This window comes from Parasteatoda tepidariorum, chromosome 11 (genome assembly GCF_982258835.1).
Source record: "Parasteatoda tepidariorum strain Cologne lab strain chromosome 11, Ptep-v5.0, whole genome shotgun sequence".
In the NCBI taxonomy this organism is placed as follows: domain Eukaryota; kingdom Metazoa; phylum Arthropoda; class Arachnida; order Araneae; family Theridiidae; genus Parasteatoda; species Parasteatoda tepidariorum.
This window is the reverse complement of record NC_141765.1, coordinates 84174763-84198524: the sequence shown is the minus strand read 5'-3', so window position 1 is coordinate 84198524 and position 23762 is coordinate 84174763. Positions and strand designations below refer to the sequence as shown.

The 23762-nt window shown below is 27.4% G+C and overlaps 2 protein-coding genes across 5 annotated transcripts in view; one reads left to right on the top strand and one right to left on the bottom strand.

The window, feature by feature from the left end:
* Window positions 1-2116, bottom strand: part of LOC107446433 (glycine receptor subunit alpha-2) — a 35925-nt gene extending 33809 nt beyond the window's left edge. The window contains exon 1 of the mRNA XM_016061075.3: window positions 1960-2116. Coding sequence (XP_015916561.1) covers window positions 1960-2024 — 65 coding nt within the window. The 5' untranslated portion in view covers window positions 2025-2116. The remainder of the gene's footprint in view (window positions 1-1959) is intronic.
* LOC107446434 (uncharacterized) overlaps window positions 1-23762 on the top strand; it is a 62401-nt gene that overhangs the window by 21828 nt on the left and 16811 nt on the right. Inside the window, exon 2 of one of the 4 annotated variants that reach the window (XM_087154960.1) lies at window positions 19896-20135. The exons of the other annotated variants lie outside the window; for them this stretch is intronic. Coding sequence (XP_087011086.1) covers window positions 20127-20135 — 9 coding nt within the window. The 5' untranslated portion in view covers window positions 19896-20126. The remainder of the gene's footprint in view (window positions 1-19895; window positions 20136-23762) is intronic. 4 annotated transcript variants of the gene reach the window in all.

The following is a 23762-nucleotide window of genomic DNA, read 5'->3' as shown; positions in this document are numbered from 1 at the left end:
CGTTACCGATCTAAAGTACTATTTAATCACCTTACCGATCATTTAATTTAGAACACGTTATTTAATCACGTTACTGATTAAAACACGTTACCGATCTAAAGTACTATTTAATCGACGAAAAGATAAGTAGGCTAGCTAATTTTTTTGGATGATTAGTGAGAAAGGTAATATAAAGAAGAAGAAAAATTAAAACTAGTTTATTGCCTGATAAAATTAGAGTTGTTTCTAATAATCGCCTTTAAAGTTCTCTCTAAAACCTCTCGTAATACTCTCTAAAACGTCGCGTGTTGTAACATTTTCTGTCCCTCATCGCTAGAATATAAAGTAGAGATTCCTGAAATGTGTACTTTTTTGACAGGAATTCCTAAAATATATATGAAGAGAGATTATTAAGGAACACCATTTAAATAGCTTTATGGTTTCAAAATACAATTTAATTTTGCAATTTAACACGAAGAAAAGAATTTGGTAAAATTACCGTGCTGTGTAGTAATGGCATATTTAGAGAAAAGGATAAAAAAACAACAGCATAATTCTTGTTAATAAAATCAAAATATACGGTATTTAAATCATTCATTTCGTAATTTTCCTGTTCTTATGCGAATGGTATATCGATAATTCTGGCTTTCAAAATTATACTTCTCATTACTACATAGTTAATAAAAAAGTTAAAAAGTAAATTTAACCAAATAAATGGTTTTCATGACATGCTCTAAGGTGCGAAAATTACCAAATTTCCTCACGTAATATAAAACTATTACTAAAATCATTACCAGAGAGCTTCGATAATATTTACCGAACTTTTTGATATTAAAGCCAGAAACACGGTAAATTTTTAACATATTCTGGTAGTTTTAATGAAACTTTTTTCTCACAGTAAAGTTTTCAAATTTTTTTTTTCTCTAAAAATTTTCTGTTCCATTATTAGTATCTTCTTGTTTTGCTATTTTTGAAATAAAATGAATCTGGATTTTTGGAATGAATTTGGATTAAAATGAATAGTTTTTATTGAATATTATCAAAAAGATTTATCAAACTTTTGATTTCCCCCCCTTCAGTGATTTGTAAACAAAAGGCAATTTTGATAGTAATAATTAATTGTTATCTTTGTTTATATGTAATCTTCAGAAAAACGACAAAATGGAATCCCTCAGAATACAAAAAATCTTTTCTGGAATTTTATGTAGTAATATCTGTTCGCATCTTTTTCTTGTTTTTATAAATTGTCCTTTTTATCACAGAACATATTTATTAAATTTTTTACAGAAAGTATAGCTCTTAAATTTAAGAAAAATTGCGAACGTAGTATTTCATTCCATCACTAATTAAAAATAATACAAACTTAGCATAAATAAAAATATTACAACTTAACAAATAACATACATTTTAAATTTATAATTTAAAAACAATGTTTTAGTAATTTTTATACAGTAAAAAACACATGAAAAACTTCCTCAGTTTTGTTTTGTTGCAATTGTTGTTTGATGTTTCAATTTAAAAAAAAACGCTACTTTCAAAAGCATTTAAATAAGCTTAACAAATAACATATAATAACGTAACAAATAACATACATTTTAAATTTATAATTTAAAAACAATGTTTTAGTAATTTTTATACAGTAAAAAACACATGAAAAACTTCCTCAGTTTTGTTTTGTTGCAATTGTTGTTTGATGTTTCAATTTAAAAAAAAAACGCTACTTTCAAAAGCATTTAAATAAGGCTATGATTTTCAAATGAACAAATCGAAATGCTCTTCTGAATTCAAAGTTTCGATTTTGATAATTCTACACTTCTAATCAATGTTGCACTAAAATGTTTCTTCAAACAATTTTTTAATGTTTTTATGCTGAAATATTTTAAAATCAATACAAAAATTAAAAATGTGCAAGAAATTTTTTAAAAAAATGCATTTCCTTTGTTAAACACCAAAACAGTTTAAAAAGAAAACTATTCTTACTTGTCTTCATCAAGAATTGCAGCACAAATCACGCCTCTGATAAGAGAAAAGAAAAGAAAATACATATTTCCTCTGAACACTTTCACATAGCCTCTATCCTTGCTTAAGACGAAATGCCAAATGAATGGCTTTTTTTACTTCAACATACAATGCAGAGAAACAAACATTAAAACGCAATTAATTCTTTTCCAGTAACAATTAAACATTTGGCGGATTTCGCTCTTTATTTTGAAGACTTTCTTTAAGAGAATTTTTTCTTGAATTGATTTTAATCTTTTTGAAAAATATTCATGTTCCTTTAATGCTTAAGAATGGTTTCGAAAAATAACAATTTACGTTACGTCACTCTTATAAATTTTAGTCATTTTTTATTTATTTCAGTATTTTGTTCTTTATGGTCAACTTTTGTAAAAAAACAATTTCAAGAAAAATCACCTCAATACTTTTTTTAAATTAACATTTTTTTTTTACTTTTCAGAAAAAGATTTCTTTTATTTTCAGCAACATTCTATTATGTATCGATAAAAAATATGATTATTTATTTAATTAATGAATATCGATTACATTATTTTGAAATTCCGTTTCATTTACTTATCAATAAAATAATTCCATTTATAATTGAAAAATTTTTTTCGTGTTTGTCATAGGTAAATAAAAAACAACCAAACAAAGAATTTAAAAAAAATAAAATGAAAAAAAAATCTTAGCTATGCCGTTTTAAACAACAATTTTTCATAATTTTTTTACATCAAATGAAGGCGAAACATTAACATTAAATTCCGTTTATTTTACATTTATAAACAATTGTTAGTCAATTGTTGTTACAGAAATCTCAATCTATTTGATTAAAAAACAGAGTTTAGTTTTGTTGCATAACATGGGCTAGTGATATTAAATAAACAATATTAAGATAGTATTTCAAAGTTTAGTCTCTTTTAATGCGTTATTTTAACATGAACCAAATTTCCCTTTTTTGTTTACTGTGACATAACTAATAGTGCCTAGAAACTATTCTCGATAAAATATTGTTAATTCATTTTTAATATCGTGATCTCGTCAAAAAATCATGTAGATTGAGTCCCAATTCTTGGGATGTTGTCTACGCATCGCAAAATACACTTAAAATTCTTTCCTTAAACTCCAAATTCTTTTTAAAGTAACGTTGTAAATTGTTTTAAGCTATTTTAATAATAATTTTTTCAGAAATTTTTATTAAAGTTTTGATTTCTTCTCCTTCTCCTGGGTTCGGTTTTTTATGCATACAGAAAAATGTAGCTCGAAGTTTAAGTATTGATTTCATTTTGGAAATTTTCACTTCCGATTTATTTAAAGAATTTCGAACGTGAAACTAGTACTTTGCTAGTACTTTGATCATTTCGTTGGTTTTCTTTTTTTAACAATCCTAATTAGAAAAAAATCAAATTGAAATACTATCAAAATCGAGAGTTAAAATTACATTTTACCTTCATAAAACAAGTTAAAAATATTTCTTAAAATCTCGCGATGAATTAAAAAAATAATCACCAAAAATAAGTTCTTTTATTTGAAGTAATCTAAAAAAGATAATTATTAAATTTTCGAGCCTGGGAAAAAAGCTTAAAGTTTATTTCTGTTTAATCAAAAAAAATATTTTGAGATTCAATAGCAAATTACCGATTTTTCTTCTTCTTTTTTTTTTTTTTAAGAAAAAGTTGTTTCAAAAGCTTATTTATGAACTATGTGTTAGTCCTTACGCTACCAAGAGATACTGTAATAATATGCAGTTAAAATTTAATAAAATTTTTACGAAAAGCATATTAAAATTATTTTGAAATGATTCCTCATTATTTTAAATCGAAAGCATATTAGAAACTGTTGCTTTTTTACACTCTTTTTGTATTCCCTATAATTGTTTCAGACTCTAAAAATTGTTAAAATTGTAATCTCTATCCCACGTTGCGGTACAGTACATTTCGAAAAAAAAAACTCACCCTGAATAACTTTTGATTCGCAAAATTTAGAACTGTAAGAAGTACGACTCTTCCTTGGTAATTTTACTTCTGTGTATTCGCCATATCTCTCAAATTACTTAAGGGTGTTTTTCTTAGCTCGATTGCCAAGGAAAATAGCTTTTTCAGTGTGCTGCATTCAAAGCGAAGTTTAAATGGTGTATTGACTGGACTTAAAAACAGACAAATATTTAAAAAAATATCAAACAAAACAAATCAGTAATTTTGCGTGACGTTTAATGTCGATGAACATTATTGAAATAAATACATTTTTCTCATGTTTGACATAGTTTTATGAGCCCAGAGATTACACTAGCGAAAATGTCTGAATATTTGAAAATTAGAACACAAACAAATTTCATTTTTAAGAAACTGTGGTTTTTCTTCATATTGATATTTTGTATAAGTTTCAAAACTAGCATAAAGAGCAGAAACAGACCGAACCTAACAGTTACGAAAAACTATTGCAAACTCACTACTGTTATGAAAAATCTCATATTTTTCGATAAAGTGCGTTTTTTCTTATGACAAAAAAGACTTAGAAGAATTACCTGCTGTAGCTGATGAAAAAAAAATCATTTGCAATTATAAAATTGGTTCAAAAAGTAGCTCAATGCAAATAATTGTTTTTTAATAAGTAATTATTATGTTTTCGCATTTTTTTTTTTTACTTACAAAAAAATCTTTGTGTTCTATAACGATTTTTACATTATCTTAAACAGTGTTATAACAAAAATCAACGAAATCGGGCTCTTATTAAAAAATACGGTTCTTATCACTTAGATACTATTCAATTCGACAAAGAATTAGTGTACATTTTTGTTGATGTTATTGACTAAACACTCTTTTGTAACTTTATTATTACTGAAGTTCCAAGGCCGTTAATCTGCACGCTACTTTGCTTAGCTTCAGATTAACTTGAGTGACCAGTTAAAAAGTTTTAAAAATGTACCAAGGTAATGTTATCATCAATGATCTCCATATTGTTCCTTCCTAACATCAACTAATTTGTATGTTGTTTGATTGTTTTCACTTGATATTTTAGATACTGAAAATGACATAATTTCCTTAATTGTAATAATATTTTAAACCATTTGATTCTTTGTATTACATTGTTTAAAGTGATTGATGATTGATACTATTAACTAATGTGTTGATTGTTTGATTGAAGTAACTTGATTTTTTAGATAGCGAAAAATAAAGAAATAACATAATTTTCACTTAGACGTCCAGAAACGTTGTGCAAAGGATCTTATTTTTACTAAAGTAGGTAATGTGCTGCTTATTTAGGTAGCTTGCAGATTACCTATGTAATTTGAGAAATGGATCAATTTTTTGATCTTGGCACTTTAACGAATCACTTTGGCTTAGTAAAGAATCAAATTATAATAAATGAAAATGTTTTATTTTTGAAATTATGCGGAGTTTCAAAGTAAAGATTAATCTCAATTTTTAATATAAATACATATTCACAAATTAAATATTTGGAAAATGGCTCGGAAGGTGTGGCTGCAGGGCCCAACAAGACACCTCCGTCCACCAAGAAATCAAAAGTCCCTTGTGTACGTTAGAATAGTTTTTGCTAAAGAAAATTAAGTAATTCATGTATTGGCTATTAATTGATTAAATTTAATACCAAGTGTCTTCTTCTTAACCTTACACTTTCAAATGTGTTGGCGGAAAAGAAAGTGTGAGAAATAATAGAGAATTTCAATGTTCTCAAAACATCAGTAATCATATAACGGTTCTCGAATTTTATGCAAATGTGTTTGGCAGATGTATCTCTAAAAATAGATTTTATGCTGCACTCAATTCAAGGTTGTGGTATGAAAAAATTACAGATTACATTAATGATTATTATTTATTGAAAACACATTAAATAAGATAATAATTTGATTTTTAAATGTAAGGAAATATACTATGCATATTTCAGTATGACAATAACTAACATACTCGTAGCTGAAAGCTTTTTGGGTAGGTCAATTTTTACAGGAATAAATAATTCACGGGCAATAGTGTGGTAAAGCACTACCCTTTTAATAGCTGTTTTGATTATTGCAAAATCCGGGCAAAAATGTAAAATCAATCCTCTTCAGTGTGACAACGTAAACCTATTAGCTTCCATAAGCGATTTGTGAATCTGGACTTGCATGGAGCCCTTAAATCTTAGAGAATCAATAAAATAATAATTTCCCCTCTTATAAGAAACCAGTATATATAATGGGTCAAGAAACGGTCATGGAAAGAGAAGGTTGGGAAAGATGTGTCAAGGTTATTCTTCAGATGCGGTTCTGAGTCAATTATTATTTAATTTTTTATTTATTTTTTTATTTATCGGCCGATTTCTTACGACTTAAAGTGAAACAATTATTGATTTCTGTATTTTTATTTTTATTGTAATATAATAATAAAAATGTTTATATAATAATAATAAATGTTCTGTATCATTTATTATTATTGTAATTCTGTCGATGATTAAGCGAGTTTAGAGGAAGTAAAACCTCTAACACCTTAAGTACTTAAGTAAGTAACTAACATTATATATATGTATATATATATATATATATATATATATATATATATATATATATATATATATATATATATATATATATATATATATATATATATATATATATATATATATATATATATATATATATATATATATATATATATATATATATATATATATATATATATATATATATATATATGTATATATATATATATATATATATATATATATATATATATATATATATATATATATATATATATATATATATATATATATATATATATATATATATAAAATATATATATGTAAGAAATATAAATAAATAATTAGAATTTTTTATTTGATACAAATAACAAACAACTTATACAAAAAATAAAATTATAAAAGATCAGGATAAAAGTTATTAAAATACATTACTATTTTGGATTTTCTACACGCTTTTCAACGTGTTCCAAACTTATAAAATAGTACGTTTTGTAGAAATACGTGTTCTAGTTACTTTAATAAGAATATATAAGTTAATAAATAAATAAAAACTTGCTTTAACATCGGTGAAAGTTTCAATCGCATCATCAAAAGAAAGAGTTTTTGTTACTGTAATAATAATTTCAATGTAAAATAACTTCAAATAATTTAAGTTTTAAAAATGATTTTTTAGATTCATAGATATCGTTAAGAAAATCTTCAAAGTGGCGTATACTTAGGAATTAAATCAACTGAATAATTTGTAAACTTATATTTAGCATCTTTAGGATAATTTTTTTATTGAACTATGCTTTATAAAATCATTATAACGACCCAAACTTTAGGCTCTTATTAAGATTTTCTTAATAAAACGTAATGCAGTTATTCAATAAGAACTTTTTTGTAGATTTACCTTACAGCAAAAGCTGAAAATAGACATGATTTTTTTTAAATATAGTTTAAAAAAGAGCTTTCAAGATCATTTGAGAATTTATTATTGCTTCATCGATACAATCAAATTCGCATTTTTTCATACTCTCGAATGATGAATATTTTTTCGCAGTGCCATAATCATTTTAATTAATTCCACAAGTCAAGTTCTTGTTGTACTCTCTTATGCTTTTTCTTCAGACATTCAAAAATTCTTTCTTTCATTTGCAAAGCTGGTTTAGAAGGCTCCTACCAGTGTGTTAACCCGTTATCAAATCCAAATATGGCTTTTGTAAAGAGTAACTAATTTAATTAAATCTTTATAGGTGGACGTGCCAGAAAACTCACATGAAGGCTGCTTCTAATTCTAAAAGCTTATTAAAAATTTATTCAGTTTTAATTGAAAGCAAATGTTATCATTAGAATTTGTAAGGAATTGCTAATTTATCATTAGAATTTGTATTGAAATTTTACCAATGTCTTTCTCCTCATGAATTGATTTATTTTCTGTGTAATTCTTTTTTTTCTCTCTCTCTCTCTAACCTTTCATGCTTCACAGAAGTTAAAAATAAATCCTAAATAACTAAATTAAATCAATAAATTAGAATTTATAAATTTATAATATGTTTTAAACATAAAATGCCACATTTGACTAAATTCTCTTAACACCAGGTTGCGCATGAGGCCACAATAGTGGCGTTCCATCCACGCCGGTCAAGAAGGTCAAGAGCTACTTCTCTGGCACTCCTCCAACCGAGTCATCTCAGGGTGTTTATTTCTTTTATTATCATTGCCTGTAGATTAGTTTCAGTCGTCCTCTTTTCCGTTTTCCATCCGGAGCTCATATCAAAGCTGTTATAGTTGGTTTTTTTGACGCATTCTTATCGTATGTCCCATACAGGCCCATATTCGTTTATTCCATTTCTATTGCGATTAAATTTGGCCAGTATATCTCTAAAATTCGTAGGAGGCATCTAATTAAAAAAAATATCGAGTTTGTTTTCTTCTTGCCTCATTTGGATGGAATTTATAGATTTTTTGAAATCCATCATCAATTTTTATGTCAGTGATCCGGGCATCCGAGACAAAAGCCTCAGGTCTGATGGATCCAGACCTTCACATGTGGGAGAAGGGCGAGCATAATAGGAGAGAGGGATTGACTAAAGTCCGAGTTTTTTTTTTTCATTTAAAATTAAGGAACTTGATCTGAGATTTTTCATATCTAAAGATAAAGATTTTTCACATCTAAAGAACTTTATCAGATTCCATAATTTTTTGACATTTATAATAAGTAAATCTTTTTTAATAATTTTTTTAATTATTAATCTAGTACACCCATCGCTGTGGAATCGGGATTCCATGCTAATTTAAATGCAGTCAAACCGCGCTATAGTGAAACCTCAAGGGACCAAAATTTCGGTTCGCTATAACCAGGAGTTCACTATATCCACACTGCAAACAATTTTAACTAATTTTTCCGAACTGCTCCCGTTTATTAAACAATATTTAAATAAATGACCCATAAAAAGAAATATCAAAATGATTAAAAAACAATATGTATTAAGAAAAAAATGCGTTAACTTTTATTTTTTATTGCTTTTCGTCTTGCGTACAAAACATTTAGGGATGGCCTTTATTTAGAGATGGGAAACTGAGATAGAAGAAGCAAACAAGAAAAAATGCTTATAGCTACATACCACTCAATAAATAGTTTTAAAAATCGGTACATGTATTTTAAGTAAAAATTTCAAAATTACCAAAAAATAAAGATTAAAAATCAGTCGAAAACAGAAAAATGTTCATAATATCCAATTTCCTCTTTCCTTTTGGTTCACTATGTACACAAATAATATAATATGTGTATAGCAAGGCACGGAAGCGAACATTTCGTTCGCTATATCCGGGAGTTCACAATGAACCATGTTCACTATAACGGGGTTTGACTGTATTGAAGAAATGTTTGGTTTATATTAATTTTTGTTCCATAATCTTTGACAAATGAGAGTAAGAGAAATTAAAATTAACGATTGTGTCTACATTAGTGTAAAAATGTTGTAAACATTTAGACTTTCACTCTTATATTCAAAATAATAATTATACATTTCGAACTCACCCCCGTTAAATTAGATAAAAAAATATTTCAGATATGAAAAAACATAAAGTAATATAAGATTCTAAATTATATTTAGCTTTAAATGCGAACGAAAAATAATTTAGATATTTAATTGCGGGTAAAATGGAAATTTTTAATAGCCATATAGCCTAATGCTAAATGTAGTTTACATATTTTTCAAACATTCTACCACTAGATCTGATGATCTCTATAGGCCCAATGTAGTTAAGAGGGTCATTTCCATTCTAGATCCGCCACTGAGTAGCAAGCATTTAAAAAAAAATTCTTAAAAAATAAATATTCAAACCACTTTCTTTGATTTGGAATTTAGAACAAAAAATTTATAAAATATGTATCTACATTTACTAAAAACAAATGATAAATTAATTTAAATGTTTAAAACTTTTATTTAGAATTTTATTTCAGTAAAATTCCTTAACTCATGAGAGATCAAAAGTGCAAATTTTATGAAAATAACCCTATTATGTATTTTATTCCTTATATTATTAAATTCTCTTAATGTTAAATACAAAAGCTGATGCTAGATGGCAGCACCAAAGAAACAATTTAAACTTACTTATTGCAATTCATTTATTTATTTATAGAAAAGAAGAAAAAAGAACAAAACTTGTTTTTCTAAATAGCACTATTTTAATTTTCATTAGAATTTATTTTCAAATTTTTCTGCTTTTACATTTTTTTATATTCAGAATTATTCATTTAAAAAAAAATGATAAGAATTTAAAAACTTATAAAAACATTGCGTCCATTGGAGAGAAATTTTTAATAGTGTGGTGGTTCCCTCTTTGTAGTGACATCAAAGGAAAATGACATTTTGAAACTCAGTATACATTTTTAAACTATATAATTGCTAAAACCGGTGTAAAATTATTCCGAAAAGCTAACAATTATGGTATTGGATAATCGTAACTTTTACTTTATTTGACATTTTATTGAATGATATTAGATTTCTGTGGCAGTGCCTGTCAAATTTGGTGTGAATCATCCAGAAAATATAATTTATGGAATGCCTTTTTTGAAATTGGTAGTATTTAAAGAAATTAACCTGCACAATATTAGGTATCAGGAAATATACTTTGGTAACGTACTCAACATACATTTGATGAAGCAACTAATTTTAATAATAATTAAGGAAAAAAATTATATTTTATAGGGGAGAGAAATAACAGAGATCTTGAAAAAAAGTTTTTTTATATTTTTAAATTAGTCCTTAAAAGTATTATTAACTATAAAATATAAACTAATTTGAAGAATAAAATAATATATTGAAGAGGGAGCGAAGACAAATAAAACTATTTTTGCCTATAAACTAATTCAGATCTAAAATTGTTCACTTTTGAACAAACTATATTTAAAAAAAACTATTTTTTTTATTTGTTTGTTTTTGTAAATTTCACTATTTGTTGGGAATTTTATAATTTGTTGTGTTTTTTTAATATTACGAATTTTATGTTTTTACACTCAATTATAAATGTAATTTATCAAGAAACAATTCTATTAAAAAATAAATCTAAACAGTTTATTATTTTATTTGATAAGGGTCGAAAAATGCTGAACTGCAAATGTCAACATCATTTTAAACTATGGAATTTTTATTGACAAAATATGCTAGTTTGATCGAAACTGGTCAAATTGTTCTGGAACAATAGAATTTAAAATTTAAAAAGACAAATGATCTTTTTTTCTTTAAATTTCATATTTTAGAAACTATTCAAAAAAGCCGATACTCATAACTTTATTCATTTTCACTTAAAATTGCATATTTCAAAATGATATAAAAATTTGTAATCTTACTATTCAATATTTTTATACCATTTAACAAATAAAATAATAAAACTAATTAAAAATTTATTAAAAGTTATTTTTCAATGGAATGATCTCTGGAAATATAAATTTAATATCGAAAAAAATTTGGATTCGCTTGAAAGTTTCTTGAGATATGTGAAACATACAGAAAGCGAAATTAACATTAAAGGGCTCAAAGTTTCAATAGCTCTCCTGCCGAAACTATTGGTATCATATTTTCCAAATTGTGGCTTCCCCCTTTTACATCTGGAGGGTCAAAAATCAAAATCCACTGAAATTAAAATGTGCTTATTCAGAGAAAGTACGTTTTTGTGTTGGTTTCTCTAACTTAAATTAGTAACTTAATTAGTGCTATTAAATTATGAGAATTGTGGTACGTCTTTTTGGCCATTAAAGATCATTCACAAGACATTGGGCCATTTCACAAACTAAGAAATTTGAGAAAATCCGATCATTTGAACAAAAGTTAATGAAAGGGGGATATATTTTAATTTTCCTCATTGTACACGTACAGTAGCCATTTGTAATTTTGATTGAAGAAATTTAAACGAAATCCGTCAAATAGTTCCTGAGTTATAAGAGTTCAAACATTTTGTTGTTTCATTTCTGGACAACAATTTGATTCGACCATTTATGTTTAGTGTTTTGTAATTTGAAGTTACAGCGTGAAATTATGTAGAAATTCGTGTTTCTTAAAATTCACATTTTTTCGGCTATGATTATACAAAACAATTATTCAAAATTATTCTTTGTATGAAACTATCATAAGATAAACTACTGTTATGATTGGAAAAAGTTTTCAATTGTTTTTAGTATTTCCGAAAGAAGGATAAAATACATAAGGAAATGAAATTAATACTAAGGTATGCAAACTTTCGACTAATCTTCTGACTAAACTAATAGCTCTTATTTTCCACATTCAGGCTATTTTGATTAATTTAATTTTTTCGGATTATTTATCGAAAATGTTTGATTTCGTAATTTAATTAATAGTTATCTATTATTAATTAGCCTATTTGAGAACGATTAGTTAATTTTAAAGGAAATTTATTAGGTAGTTGGAAAACGTCTGTTCATTATTACTGATTTACTCAATTATCATTATAAAAACCTCAATTTTGAATTGTTTCATTTTAAGAACCTCACGGTTCAATTTTAAAAACCTCTTACTAAATGTTTGAGACAATATTGATGAAGCTTTTGTGAATAATTCTTAATATAGTGAATGAATGGAAGAAGAAAGGAACGATGTAAGAGGAGATGCGGTATTTGAATAGGTGAGTAAAGGAAGCAGTAAATAAGTAAATCAATGGATCAAACTGGTGAATCTGTAATTTGGAATGTAAGTGAATGGTAGAAATGGTAAATCAGTGAATAAATAAACGAAAAAGTGGTGATAAATCTGCACTTTGTGATATAAGAGTTATAACATTTTTATTCTGAAGAATGACACATTTTTTCACATGTTTGCCTTTTTTACATCCAATCTTTAAGATTGTTTACTTTCAATTTTAAAAGGCAGTTCTTAATTTTTAAGTAAATATTACAATGATTAATAAAAGAAGTGCATAAAATGTCATATAAATAGGAACTTCTTAAAAGGTGAGAACAAAAGCGTTAACAGTAGCTAATTCTGAAATCTGTTAATAACGTTAGATTCATTACTTATGCAATATACTTTTCTATTTAAATAAAATTAATGATAGAATAGCGTTTTTCATAGAATGTTAGGACATAAGGTTATATTAAACAATACATTTGTTGGAAAAGCATTGAGTACGTTACATTTTTTAGACAATCCTATATTTCTGAAATAAAAAAAATAGTGTGCACTTATTTTTATTTTTTATTATTTTTTTTTTACAGAGATAATTCATAAAAACATAAGAAAATATGTATAAATATGCTTGAAAATTTATTTTAAGGATGAGTAAATTAGTTTAAAATACTTCTTACAATCTATTTTTTTAAAAATAATAGCGTGATTAGGCATGTTCTTTTCTTGGACATGCATCAAAATACTGAAATGATTTAAAAATTTTTTACACAGCAATATACCACATATAAACTTGAAATTTGTTAAGTATAATCAAGTAACAGCCCTATTCAAAATGTACACTCTTATTTTTAATTTTAAGCCATCTAAGCCCATTTTTGTTTTAACATTGACTCAGTTGACGTCATAAATACTCAAAATCGGCCGTTTTGTTTAGAAAAAAAATTTTTTTTTAAGTATTTATATGAAAGATTTGAAATAATGTTATCTCTTGTAACTAGAGAAAATTATAAATTTACTTTCAAATTTTTATTGAGAATTTAATTTAATTTAATTGTTGTTAGAGCTTAATATTAGATCTGTGTTATGCTTCCACTTTTTGAAAACTATCCTAAAAGCATATCTAAGTTCTACAGAATGATCGAAATTTTTGGAAATGGTCGAAAATCTCAAAATACAAACTACGAAATTTTTTTCAAAGAAAAAAAATGAATGATACTAAACTCGTTCCCCTTATTTCACATCCGGGGAGTGAGTCCAATAATAATAATAATAAATAAATAAAGGGCTCTTAATTAAGAAGCTACCTCAACCCATGCCCAAAACACGATTGCACGGTTAAGTTTGGCATCATTCAATGAAAGATATTTCACAAATGTATTTTTAGTTTGATCTCCGATTTATATATATATATATACAGTCCCTGACCATATTATTAGATGCACTATAAGATTCTATATAAAATTATAATTATCAGGTGATACTATACAGTTGTATGGTTGTACAGTTGTACAGTTGTACGGTTTCAAATGAAAACAATAAAGCTGTATGGTATCACCTGAAAATTAAGATTTTACATATAATCTTATAGTGCGTCATATATATATATATATATATATATATATATATATATATATATATATATATATATATATATATATATATATATATATATATATATATATATATATATATATATATATATATATATATATATATATATATATAAGTGTTCTAATTGCCATGCACGATATTTTTTAAAAATTAAAAAAAAAAAGAAAATCAAAATCCTACAAATCTTTTACTAATTGGTCTTTGAAATGAAAAGCTTCTTGTATTTTTTCTATTTTAATGTGGGTCAGACTATAAATATCCGGTAGAGAATTAAGGACAGGTTTTACTGAGAAGTAATTATGTCATCTTAGAGATTGTAGGTCGTCTTCTGTCATTTTGTCCATTTAGTGCCACTCAACCGGTGATAATGCTTTCTTTAAAAAAACAAATATTGAATATTCCAAATTAAGGGAAGCGGTAGAATGAAACTATAATTGATTTGAAGTTATTGAAGTCGACTTTCGTAAGTGGTTTTTTTTTAACGCATTTTAAAAGTCTGAAATATGGGTTGTAAAATATACATTAATTGACAATAAAAATTATTCCATTTTGCAATAATAAATTAAGTATCGATTAATGCATGATTACTTTTAATTAAACATAAAAATAACTTGTTGATTTGAATTTCAATAAATAAATGGTTTAGGAAAAATAATAAATTATTATCATAAGGGGTTTTACTTACATTAGCAATGCATAACAAAATATTTCATGCTGTTTAGAGAATTAATGACTCAGAGGTTAAAGTACTAAGCTTTCAGTGTCAGAATATTTGAACTCTAGTGGTAGAACCTAGTAGCAACCAGCCTTAGATCGGTGAGTACCTGTTTGTTCGGAAAGTAAAGAAGCGTGCATAATACAGTACCACAAACTATGCCGTTATTTAGAAAATTGTGGTCTATTTTTTACAGTATATAAAGAGATAGTTACCGATTATGTTTCAGCTAAAACATTTTATTTCATTTTAAAAAGTGAGGTTCAATTTGTTTTAAATGTCTAGTTGTATGTAAGTTTCACGGTGCGCTATATTGTGTGAACACACGAATTATAACTCAATTTTACTAACAATTATTTTAACGTAAATCACAAATCGCAAAGGAATCTTGTTCATCTTTGCGAGGTCTCACACATCTTTAACAACACGTACGAAATTTTTGGAACTTGATTGTGAAGTGATGTCGTATCCCTCATATATCATTGACCTTGCACTATCGGAATATGATTTATTTCAAAGTTTCCAAAACTCTTTAAATGGTAAAAATTTCATTAATTTCGAAGGATTTAAATTGCACGTAATTGAGGTTTTCGCTGATAAGGATCTTAAGTCTTAGATCATAAAATTTCCAGAAAAAATGTTAAAGGTTATCAAATGGAATAGAAGGTACTTGAGTTATTGAAATTCAATTTTTTTTTAAATAGAAAAATTTGAGTTTTATTTCACACTAAAAATGGGTCCAAAGATTTTAAGCATAAAATAATAATGCCCTAAAAGCAATAAAGCGATAAAATAATTAAGCATAATTAATGAAATGAAAATGATTATACGCTGTCATAACTGCTCTTATGACCTAACTACTGAGATCATTAGTTAGTGATTCATGACCTCTTAGTTAGGAAGTCAATCAAGAAAATTCATCAAAAAGACATCAGGGAAAGAGTGTATTTGTGTGTGATTTCGTATCTTAAATTATCCGCTGTGCTATTTAAAATTGAAATGTTTTCAGTGAATTTCCCAGATCATGAAAATCACAATTAAGTGTGTGAAAATCTGATCATTAAGTCAAAATTTTTACGAAGTTTTAACTCTCAAAAGGTTTAAATAAAAGCTGGAAATTAAATCATCCAGGGAGCTTCACTATAGAAAGTTGAAATTCATATTTTATTTATTTGTAAGAGTTTATGTTAAATACTGCTATCCTGTTGTTGTTGTTTCTAATGCGACTTGCTAATATCAGCAAGCCTGCTTGGTGAAACCAAGCGAATTTTAGGATGAGGGTGCGTTTCTTGTTTTTCAGTGGCGCCATTTATATCCAAGAATACGACATCAGTCACACACACGCCACAGCCCGTTTATAGGGTGGACCCATTCATACATCCATTCAACCACAAATTGTAATTCCGACCTGAACTAGATAACGATCAATCTCCAATTCAGAATCGTGATGGCTCAGGGGACAGAGCGTTTGCTTTCCACAGAGGTGAACCGGGTTCGAATCCCAGCGATGACTGATCGATACGAATTCCGCATTCGGCTTGCACCGACTACAGTGCTGACGTGAAATATACTCAGCGGTAGACGGATCATTGGTTAGAGTCCTTTTACCGTCAGGCTAACAGGGGGAAGTTGGGGTGGTTTTCCTTTCATTGTAACGCAAATGAGGGTTAGTTCTATCAAAAAGCCCTCCACGAAGGCAAAATTTCTCCCGATACTTGATTTAGGAGTTTCCTAGTCTCCTGAATTGGGTTCAAAGTTACAAGGCTACGGAGTTGAACATTAGTAGTCGTAAACCCCAAAAAATTGGGTCGGCTGTCCAACGACGGATATAAAATAAAATGAAATCTCAAATTCAGTACCCCAAGAGGTATTGATTTGTTCTGGGCACTTGGAGGACTTAGTGACCTGATAGATTTAGAGTGCACCAGCCACTATTTAATACACGAGGAGTCTTTGGAAGGCGGGAATGGAACTTGCGACCTCTAGGACTTGGGCCCTATACCCTACCAACCAGTCTACCCCGGCCTTCCAGGCTGTCCTACTGGCTCTAAATAAATTTAAATATGCATTTAGAATTTTAAAAACTATAAAAATTAAGACAGAATATAAAATAAAATTGTCACTTCCCTCGATATCTGTACGCATTTTTAAATATTGTTTACTAACTTTTTACATTTTCTAACTTTTAAGTAAATATTGGGAATTTTTTTTAAGAATGTTATTCCATTTCAATTTTCAAACACTGTTGATTTGTTGAAAAATAGTGAGAAATTCAACTAAATCCTGATTACCATAAAATATAAAAAAGACTAAGAATATTTTATTTTAACTAGGCTTACATTGGGTTGTACAAAAAGTAATTTCGTTTTTTTTTCTTTTTTCTTAAATTTATTAGTTTTTTTTAATGAAAATTAAAGGAGATTTTCATGAAGAAACTAAGTAAATCAATATTTGATTGAATAATATACTGTCTCTTTTGGTCCAATACCTTTGCCATCTTTAATAGGATAATTTCAAGCGCATAAGATGCTTGTTCTTTGCTGCCAAAAAACTTATCTAGTTGATTTTTGATCTCTTTTGTTTGAAGTAAAGGTTTTATAATCTAACAAATTTGTAGAGACCGGGGAAATTGCTGTTGACGGCCCCTTTCACGTTCTCATTGATGATATGCTTCAAAAATAGATAATTTTCTAGACAATTGACTGGCAAATCATTGACGTTAACGCGACGGTACAAATTACTCAATAAAAACATGAAGAACCCATATGTTGAGCTTTGAGTTAAAACCTTAGGATTTTTAAATGATTATGAACTGTCGAATTCGATTTAATATCTCAGTGATCTCAAAAGTTGCAATTCACCTGTTTGCATTAATTAATGTCTTTATTGTTTTAATAAGCGGGGTGCATCTTAAAGCTGTTTTCTACTTAATTTTTCTACTTAGCTGAAAATTATCAAAATCAATGCCTTATTCTCTGTTATTGCAAATTTTTGTGAGCCCAAGTAAGCATTGAAGTAAGTTTTTAATTATTAAAAAATTCGACCACTAAAGCTTCTCATTTTCACAAAGCTGCGGTTTTTCTCCATAATGACGTTTTGCGCCATTTTTAAAATAAGCGTAGACAGCGCTGGCTTTAGATAGACTACACTTGACCTATCAGTCATGACTCATGAGTAACAATTGCAAACTCACTACAGTTATAAAAAGAGCATATCATTCGCAAAAAAGCATCATTTCATATTACAATGGGGCATAATGGGGCACAGCTTTAATTGAAATTCTGCTGGATTGAGCAGTTTTCGCAATGGCGTACCAGCAATACCTCTTCTCCACGCTTATCAGATGATATTTTTCTTGGATGAACAGCATATTTCTTTCTCTACTGTGTCTGAAAAGTAAAATATGCCGAAAATCTTGGTGTTCGATTTTCATACTTTAAAGCGGCACCATCCAAAATTTACGTCGTAGAATCAACAAGCCTTGCTATATCAGCTGTGAAAAAATATAATGAATATACGGTTTAAGTGCTAAGTTGGCTGTTAAAAAATATAATTAAATCCTCAGTTGGTGAAAATAAAATAACTTTCCAATCAACCCAATAATTAGTAATGCCCTAAGTTTATAAAAGATAATAAATATTGTTTCCAAATTAATTAATATTTAACTTCTATCTGAAATATTTATAAGAACCAAATTCATCATAATGAATAGTAGTAATTTAACAGAAATCTTAGATCTAGAAAGTCATTAGAAACTAACAGAATAAAATTTTTACAAAGGGTAATTAGATTCTTATGCCCCTCCCAAATTTTTTAATGCATCCTGTCTTCTTTAAATCCAAAAGTGAATCAGTTGTCCAAAGCCTGTGACATAATAAAAAATATATGAAAAATTCGAATGTCAAAATTAAAATAAATTAGTATTAGAAAAGTTTTTTTTTAGATATCATTTTAATTGGTTAAGAATTGCAAGAATATTAGACCAAGTTAAATTTTTAAACATTCCGCGGAAATTCCTTCAAATTTCCTTAAATTTCTTCAAATAATTCAGAAGACAAACTAATATTTATAAGTTTCATGTTCTATTTGGACATTACTAAACAAAACTAAAAGAGAACAATACTAAAATACTTTTGACAGAAATGAAAGTCCCTATTTATAGAAATTACAGTTAAAAAGTTTTAATTTTTTTTTATAAAATACACTAATAAACTACTAATTATACTAGTTATAAACTGGTTTAGTAGTAAAATTTTACTGCATTAAAATCATTGTTTTTTAATTGCAATTTTTTTTTTAGAGAATTAGATGGGTTTTGAGATATTATTAACGTGTTAATTATGAAATCATTTTATTCAATCATTCATCCAATTCTTAAAAAAAAAAATAGCTATTTAGGGGGTATTATAGCTATTTGATTTTTAAAAAAATTCCTAAGGTTTGGAAAATTAATCGTAAGAGATAGTACGTTGTCCCCATGCTACATCATCACTGTTATTGTTTTTTCTCTCCCCTTTTTGTTAAAAACTCAATCACTTTTCTCGTCCTAATCAATTTTAATGTTATCAATAAGGAATAAAATAACATATATTTTTTCTTCCCTTTTCGGCATTCTTTTTAAAAATTTTTGCTGTATTTTTTTATCTAAGGCATTTTTTTGCATATTAAATTGTTTCTTTATATACGTATGTTGACTAATTTTTGATATTGGTTAATTTTTTTATTTATTTGAAATCATTTTACTATTTTTGCAGTCTACATCGCAACTCTTAATACCAACCTTGCTTTCCCCATACGTTGCATTTTCCCCTGTGTAAAATGTATTTTTAACTGAAATGGAAATAATAACTAGGTTTTTTTCAAATATAAAAAAATTTATTTAATCGAATTATACGTAAATTTATGAAACAAATAATGTTTGAAATGGGAATTTTTGTTTGATTATGAGGGAGTATTTTCTAAGTCAGGCACTTTTTTATGTTTTTTAGGTTAGCAAAATCTGAGCACCAATAATCAGAAGAAAGAGATCCAACTTTTTAATGTGTCGAACCATCCAAAAAATTCAAATACAATAATAAAAATTTAGAAAGAAATCGGTTGTTTGTCAATTGGAATAAAAAAAAGAAGTTTCCTTTAAGGAAGGAAATAAACGAAGAAATTTTCTGCATCGTCGAGAGGCAAAAAACCTAATAACTGCATAAATTGTGCCCTCTTAAATAATGTTCCAGGTAAATGAATTTTCTTTAAACCAGTTTATTGATAAAAGTGGCAGAAGATCTTTTTGTCATATTTCTGAATCATTTTCTATTTAAAAACAGTTATTCATATCCAGGGTAGTGGAATCGGAGAATCAAATAATGTTTCGTGACTCCGACACCAGTTAGTAAAAAGTTATATTCTATAGGGCTAAAAGAAGACATCTTTGATTTTATCAGTTTTATTTAGATGAAAATTTATAATGATATGAACAAAAATATTACTCGAATGATTGTTAAGTCAATTATTCCATAGAAAGTCAATGTTCCATAGAACTATTATAAAAGAGCACACACGGGGAAAAAATTCTGGTAAAATTACCGTAATGCGTGGTAAAGATATTTTTTTTAAAAACAAAGTATATTTTTGGCAATAAAACCAAAATATATGGTATCATTACTGAAGCACAAAATCATTACTAAAGCATTTCGTTGAGAATTACAGTGCTTTTTGGAGTTACCATAGAGCCAGAAACATGATAAACTTTACCACATTCTTGTATTTTGGACCATACTTTTTTTTTCTCAGGGCAGGAACCTATCAAAATATCGTTAGTAATTACCTTTTGATACCGAATTGTTAGCAATTACCTTTTGATTCATAAAATCCAAAATATTTATCTTAAGTGCTAAGTTAATTTTAAAAAAAAGATGAAAATGAATTTAATACTATATTATTTTTGATTGTTATTATTGTTTCATACATTGGTTACCCTAAATTTTAAAAAAATAAAAAAATGGCCATGCCTCAAAAAGTTACGCATAGAATTTAACGAAACTGGCACACGTTATTGTGTACATAATAATATATATAATAACATAAAAAGAATTGATCAGACAAGTATGGTGTTATAGAAATTAGCATAGGTATAAAATGAATAAATCATATGTGTTTGTTTGGAATCCTAAAAGTATGGTACCTCTAGTGAGGTTGCCTCTAGCAGCGGTACAACACATACAGCGATATGTGGTAATTTCAATAATGCGACCTACCAGTTCCATTGGAAATGTGAGTCCTAGTTCTTGCAAAGCAGTTGCTAGCATGGCAAAAGTCTGATGAGATGCGTGGTGGCTCAAGGGATAGAGCGTTCGCCTTCCAATGCGTTGAACCGGGTTCGAATCCCAGCGATGGCTGGTCGATACAATTTTCGCAACCGGCTCGCATCGGCCACAGTGCTGACTTAAAATATCCTCAGTGGTGGACGGATCATAGATTAGAGTCTCTTTGCCACCCGACTAGTCATGGGAGGTTTTCGTGGTTTTCCACTCTATGTAACACAAATACGGGCTAGTTCCATCAAAAATTTATCTACGAATGCAAATTTCTCCTGATATTTGATCCAGGAGTTCCCTTGCTTTCTAGATTGGGTTCAAAATTACAAGGTTATGGAGTTGAACATTAGTAGTCATAAAACCAAAACTTTTCGGCTGTTAAGCGAATGTTATAAAATAAAATAAAAAAGAGTCTGATGATGATGAGGATTGAGAGCAGATACACGTCTTCCTAAAATACCCTGAATGATCATTACGATTCAAGTCCGGTGATCGAGCTGAACTTTTATTGTTTGCTGCTGAAGATAGTTTCATTCTACTTGTGGTTAGAAGTTGTTGCCAAAGTCTATGAACTATAGAAGGACTCACAATTAGCCATCTGACCACTTCTATCTGACTTTGTCTTGCCTCTAGTCTTCCAATAGATCTCCATCTAATTTTTTTTTTTGATGAATGATGCCTGATTGGTCATTGTTACAAATTGTCGAGCTCAAATTTTTTATATGAAAAAACAGGGCTAAATTCACAAGTTTGAGATCAAACATACAGTTTTATACTGATTGCAGATGACGTCAATACGTTGCAGTGTCACTAATTTACATATTGCAGTTTTACTTAGCAATTTTTATTTGACAACGTATTCAAATTTCATTGGGATTGGCTTATATTTGGGACAGCTGTAACAATTTTTTAAATTTTTCCTTTATTTATGATAATTAGTATAGTTCATGTATAAACACTAAAGTAAATGTAAATGCTTGGGTGTTTTTATGTATTTAGTTCTTTACTTAAAATAGTTTTGCACAATTTCAATATTTTGTACAAATATAGATTTTAACTGTTATGTTATGCTAAATTAAATTAATTTTATTATGTTTAATTTATTATAGCGCACTTTTTAAACATACAAAATTAATTCTAAACTTACATAAAAAAATAGAAATATATAATTTGAAATTAGCGCATACTTATAAAAAAGAACTCGAAGTCTCATTCACCAATCGAGCTGATTTTCTTTAACTAATAAATTTTTAGATTAGGAAATCATACATAAATTTATTTTGTATTTAAAGAATAAACGAGTGTAGATAAATCAGAGTCTAAATTGAGAATATATATTTACTTTATTATAATGCGCTTCGTAAATGTGCAAAATTAATTCAAAACGTACATAAGAAATAGAAATATATAATATGAAATTAACGTATACTTACTAGGAAGGTACTCGAAATCTCACTCGCCAATCGAGCTGATTTTTTTTTACTGATAAATTTTTAGGTTACGAAATCGAGCTAAATTTTTTTATTGATAAATTTTTAGGTTAGGAAATCATATATAAATTTAGTTTGTCTATTTCGAAAGAATTCATTAGTGCGGATAGTTCAGAGTCTAAATTGTGAACATATATTTAATTTATTATCGGACACTTTTCAAACGTACAAAATTGTTTCCAAACGTATACATTAAAAATAGAAATATATAATTTGAAATTAATGTATACTTACTTGGAAGATACTCGAAATCTCACTCGCCAATCCAGGTAAAAAATTTTTACTGATAAATATTTAGGTTACGAAATCAAGCTGAATTTTTTAACTGATAAATTTTCACGTTTTGGGAATCATATATAAATTAATTTTGCATATTTCGAAATAATTATGTTAAAAATTATGAAAAACTAAGATTTTTATTTTAGGCCAATGCGCTATGTTCAACACCAAGTTCTAAGAAAAATAGGATAATATGATATTTTCATAAATGCTATGAGTTTGCAACAGTTATTCATGAATGTCAAGTTAAGTCTTTCTATTGCCAGTGCCCTTAATGCTAGTTATAAAAATGAACCACTAGAAGAAGTTTTTTCTTTTATAATTTTTTAACATTTAAACTCGAACTCTGAATCAGCTGAACTCTTATGAGTCCAGATAATTCAGAACAGAGCATGATTCTAAATAATTCAGAGTCTAAATTGAGAAATATTAATTTATTTTGATAATTTTTATGTAAGTGAAAAAATCTCGCTAAATTGGGGATTTTAAAAAAAAGTATGATAACTTTTAAAATATTCAAGTTATTTGCCCGTTCTTAAAGATAAAAATTCTATACGGCAAGATGGTGTATATTGTTTAAAATTATTGCTTCGCCTAAAGCGTAAAACAGTTATACTGTGGGTTTTTTTTTTATTTTCCTTAATGAAAGAAGTTTAAAAAACACTATTAATTTAAATTTTACAGCTCTCGCTTTTAACGGTTGAAATTAAATTTGAAAATTAGAGTAATAGATTCTCATTTTGAGTATTACAATCAAACTTTCTGCTCATTTCCGCAT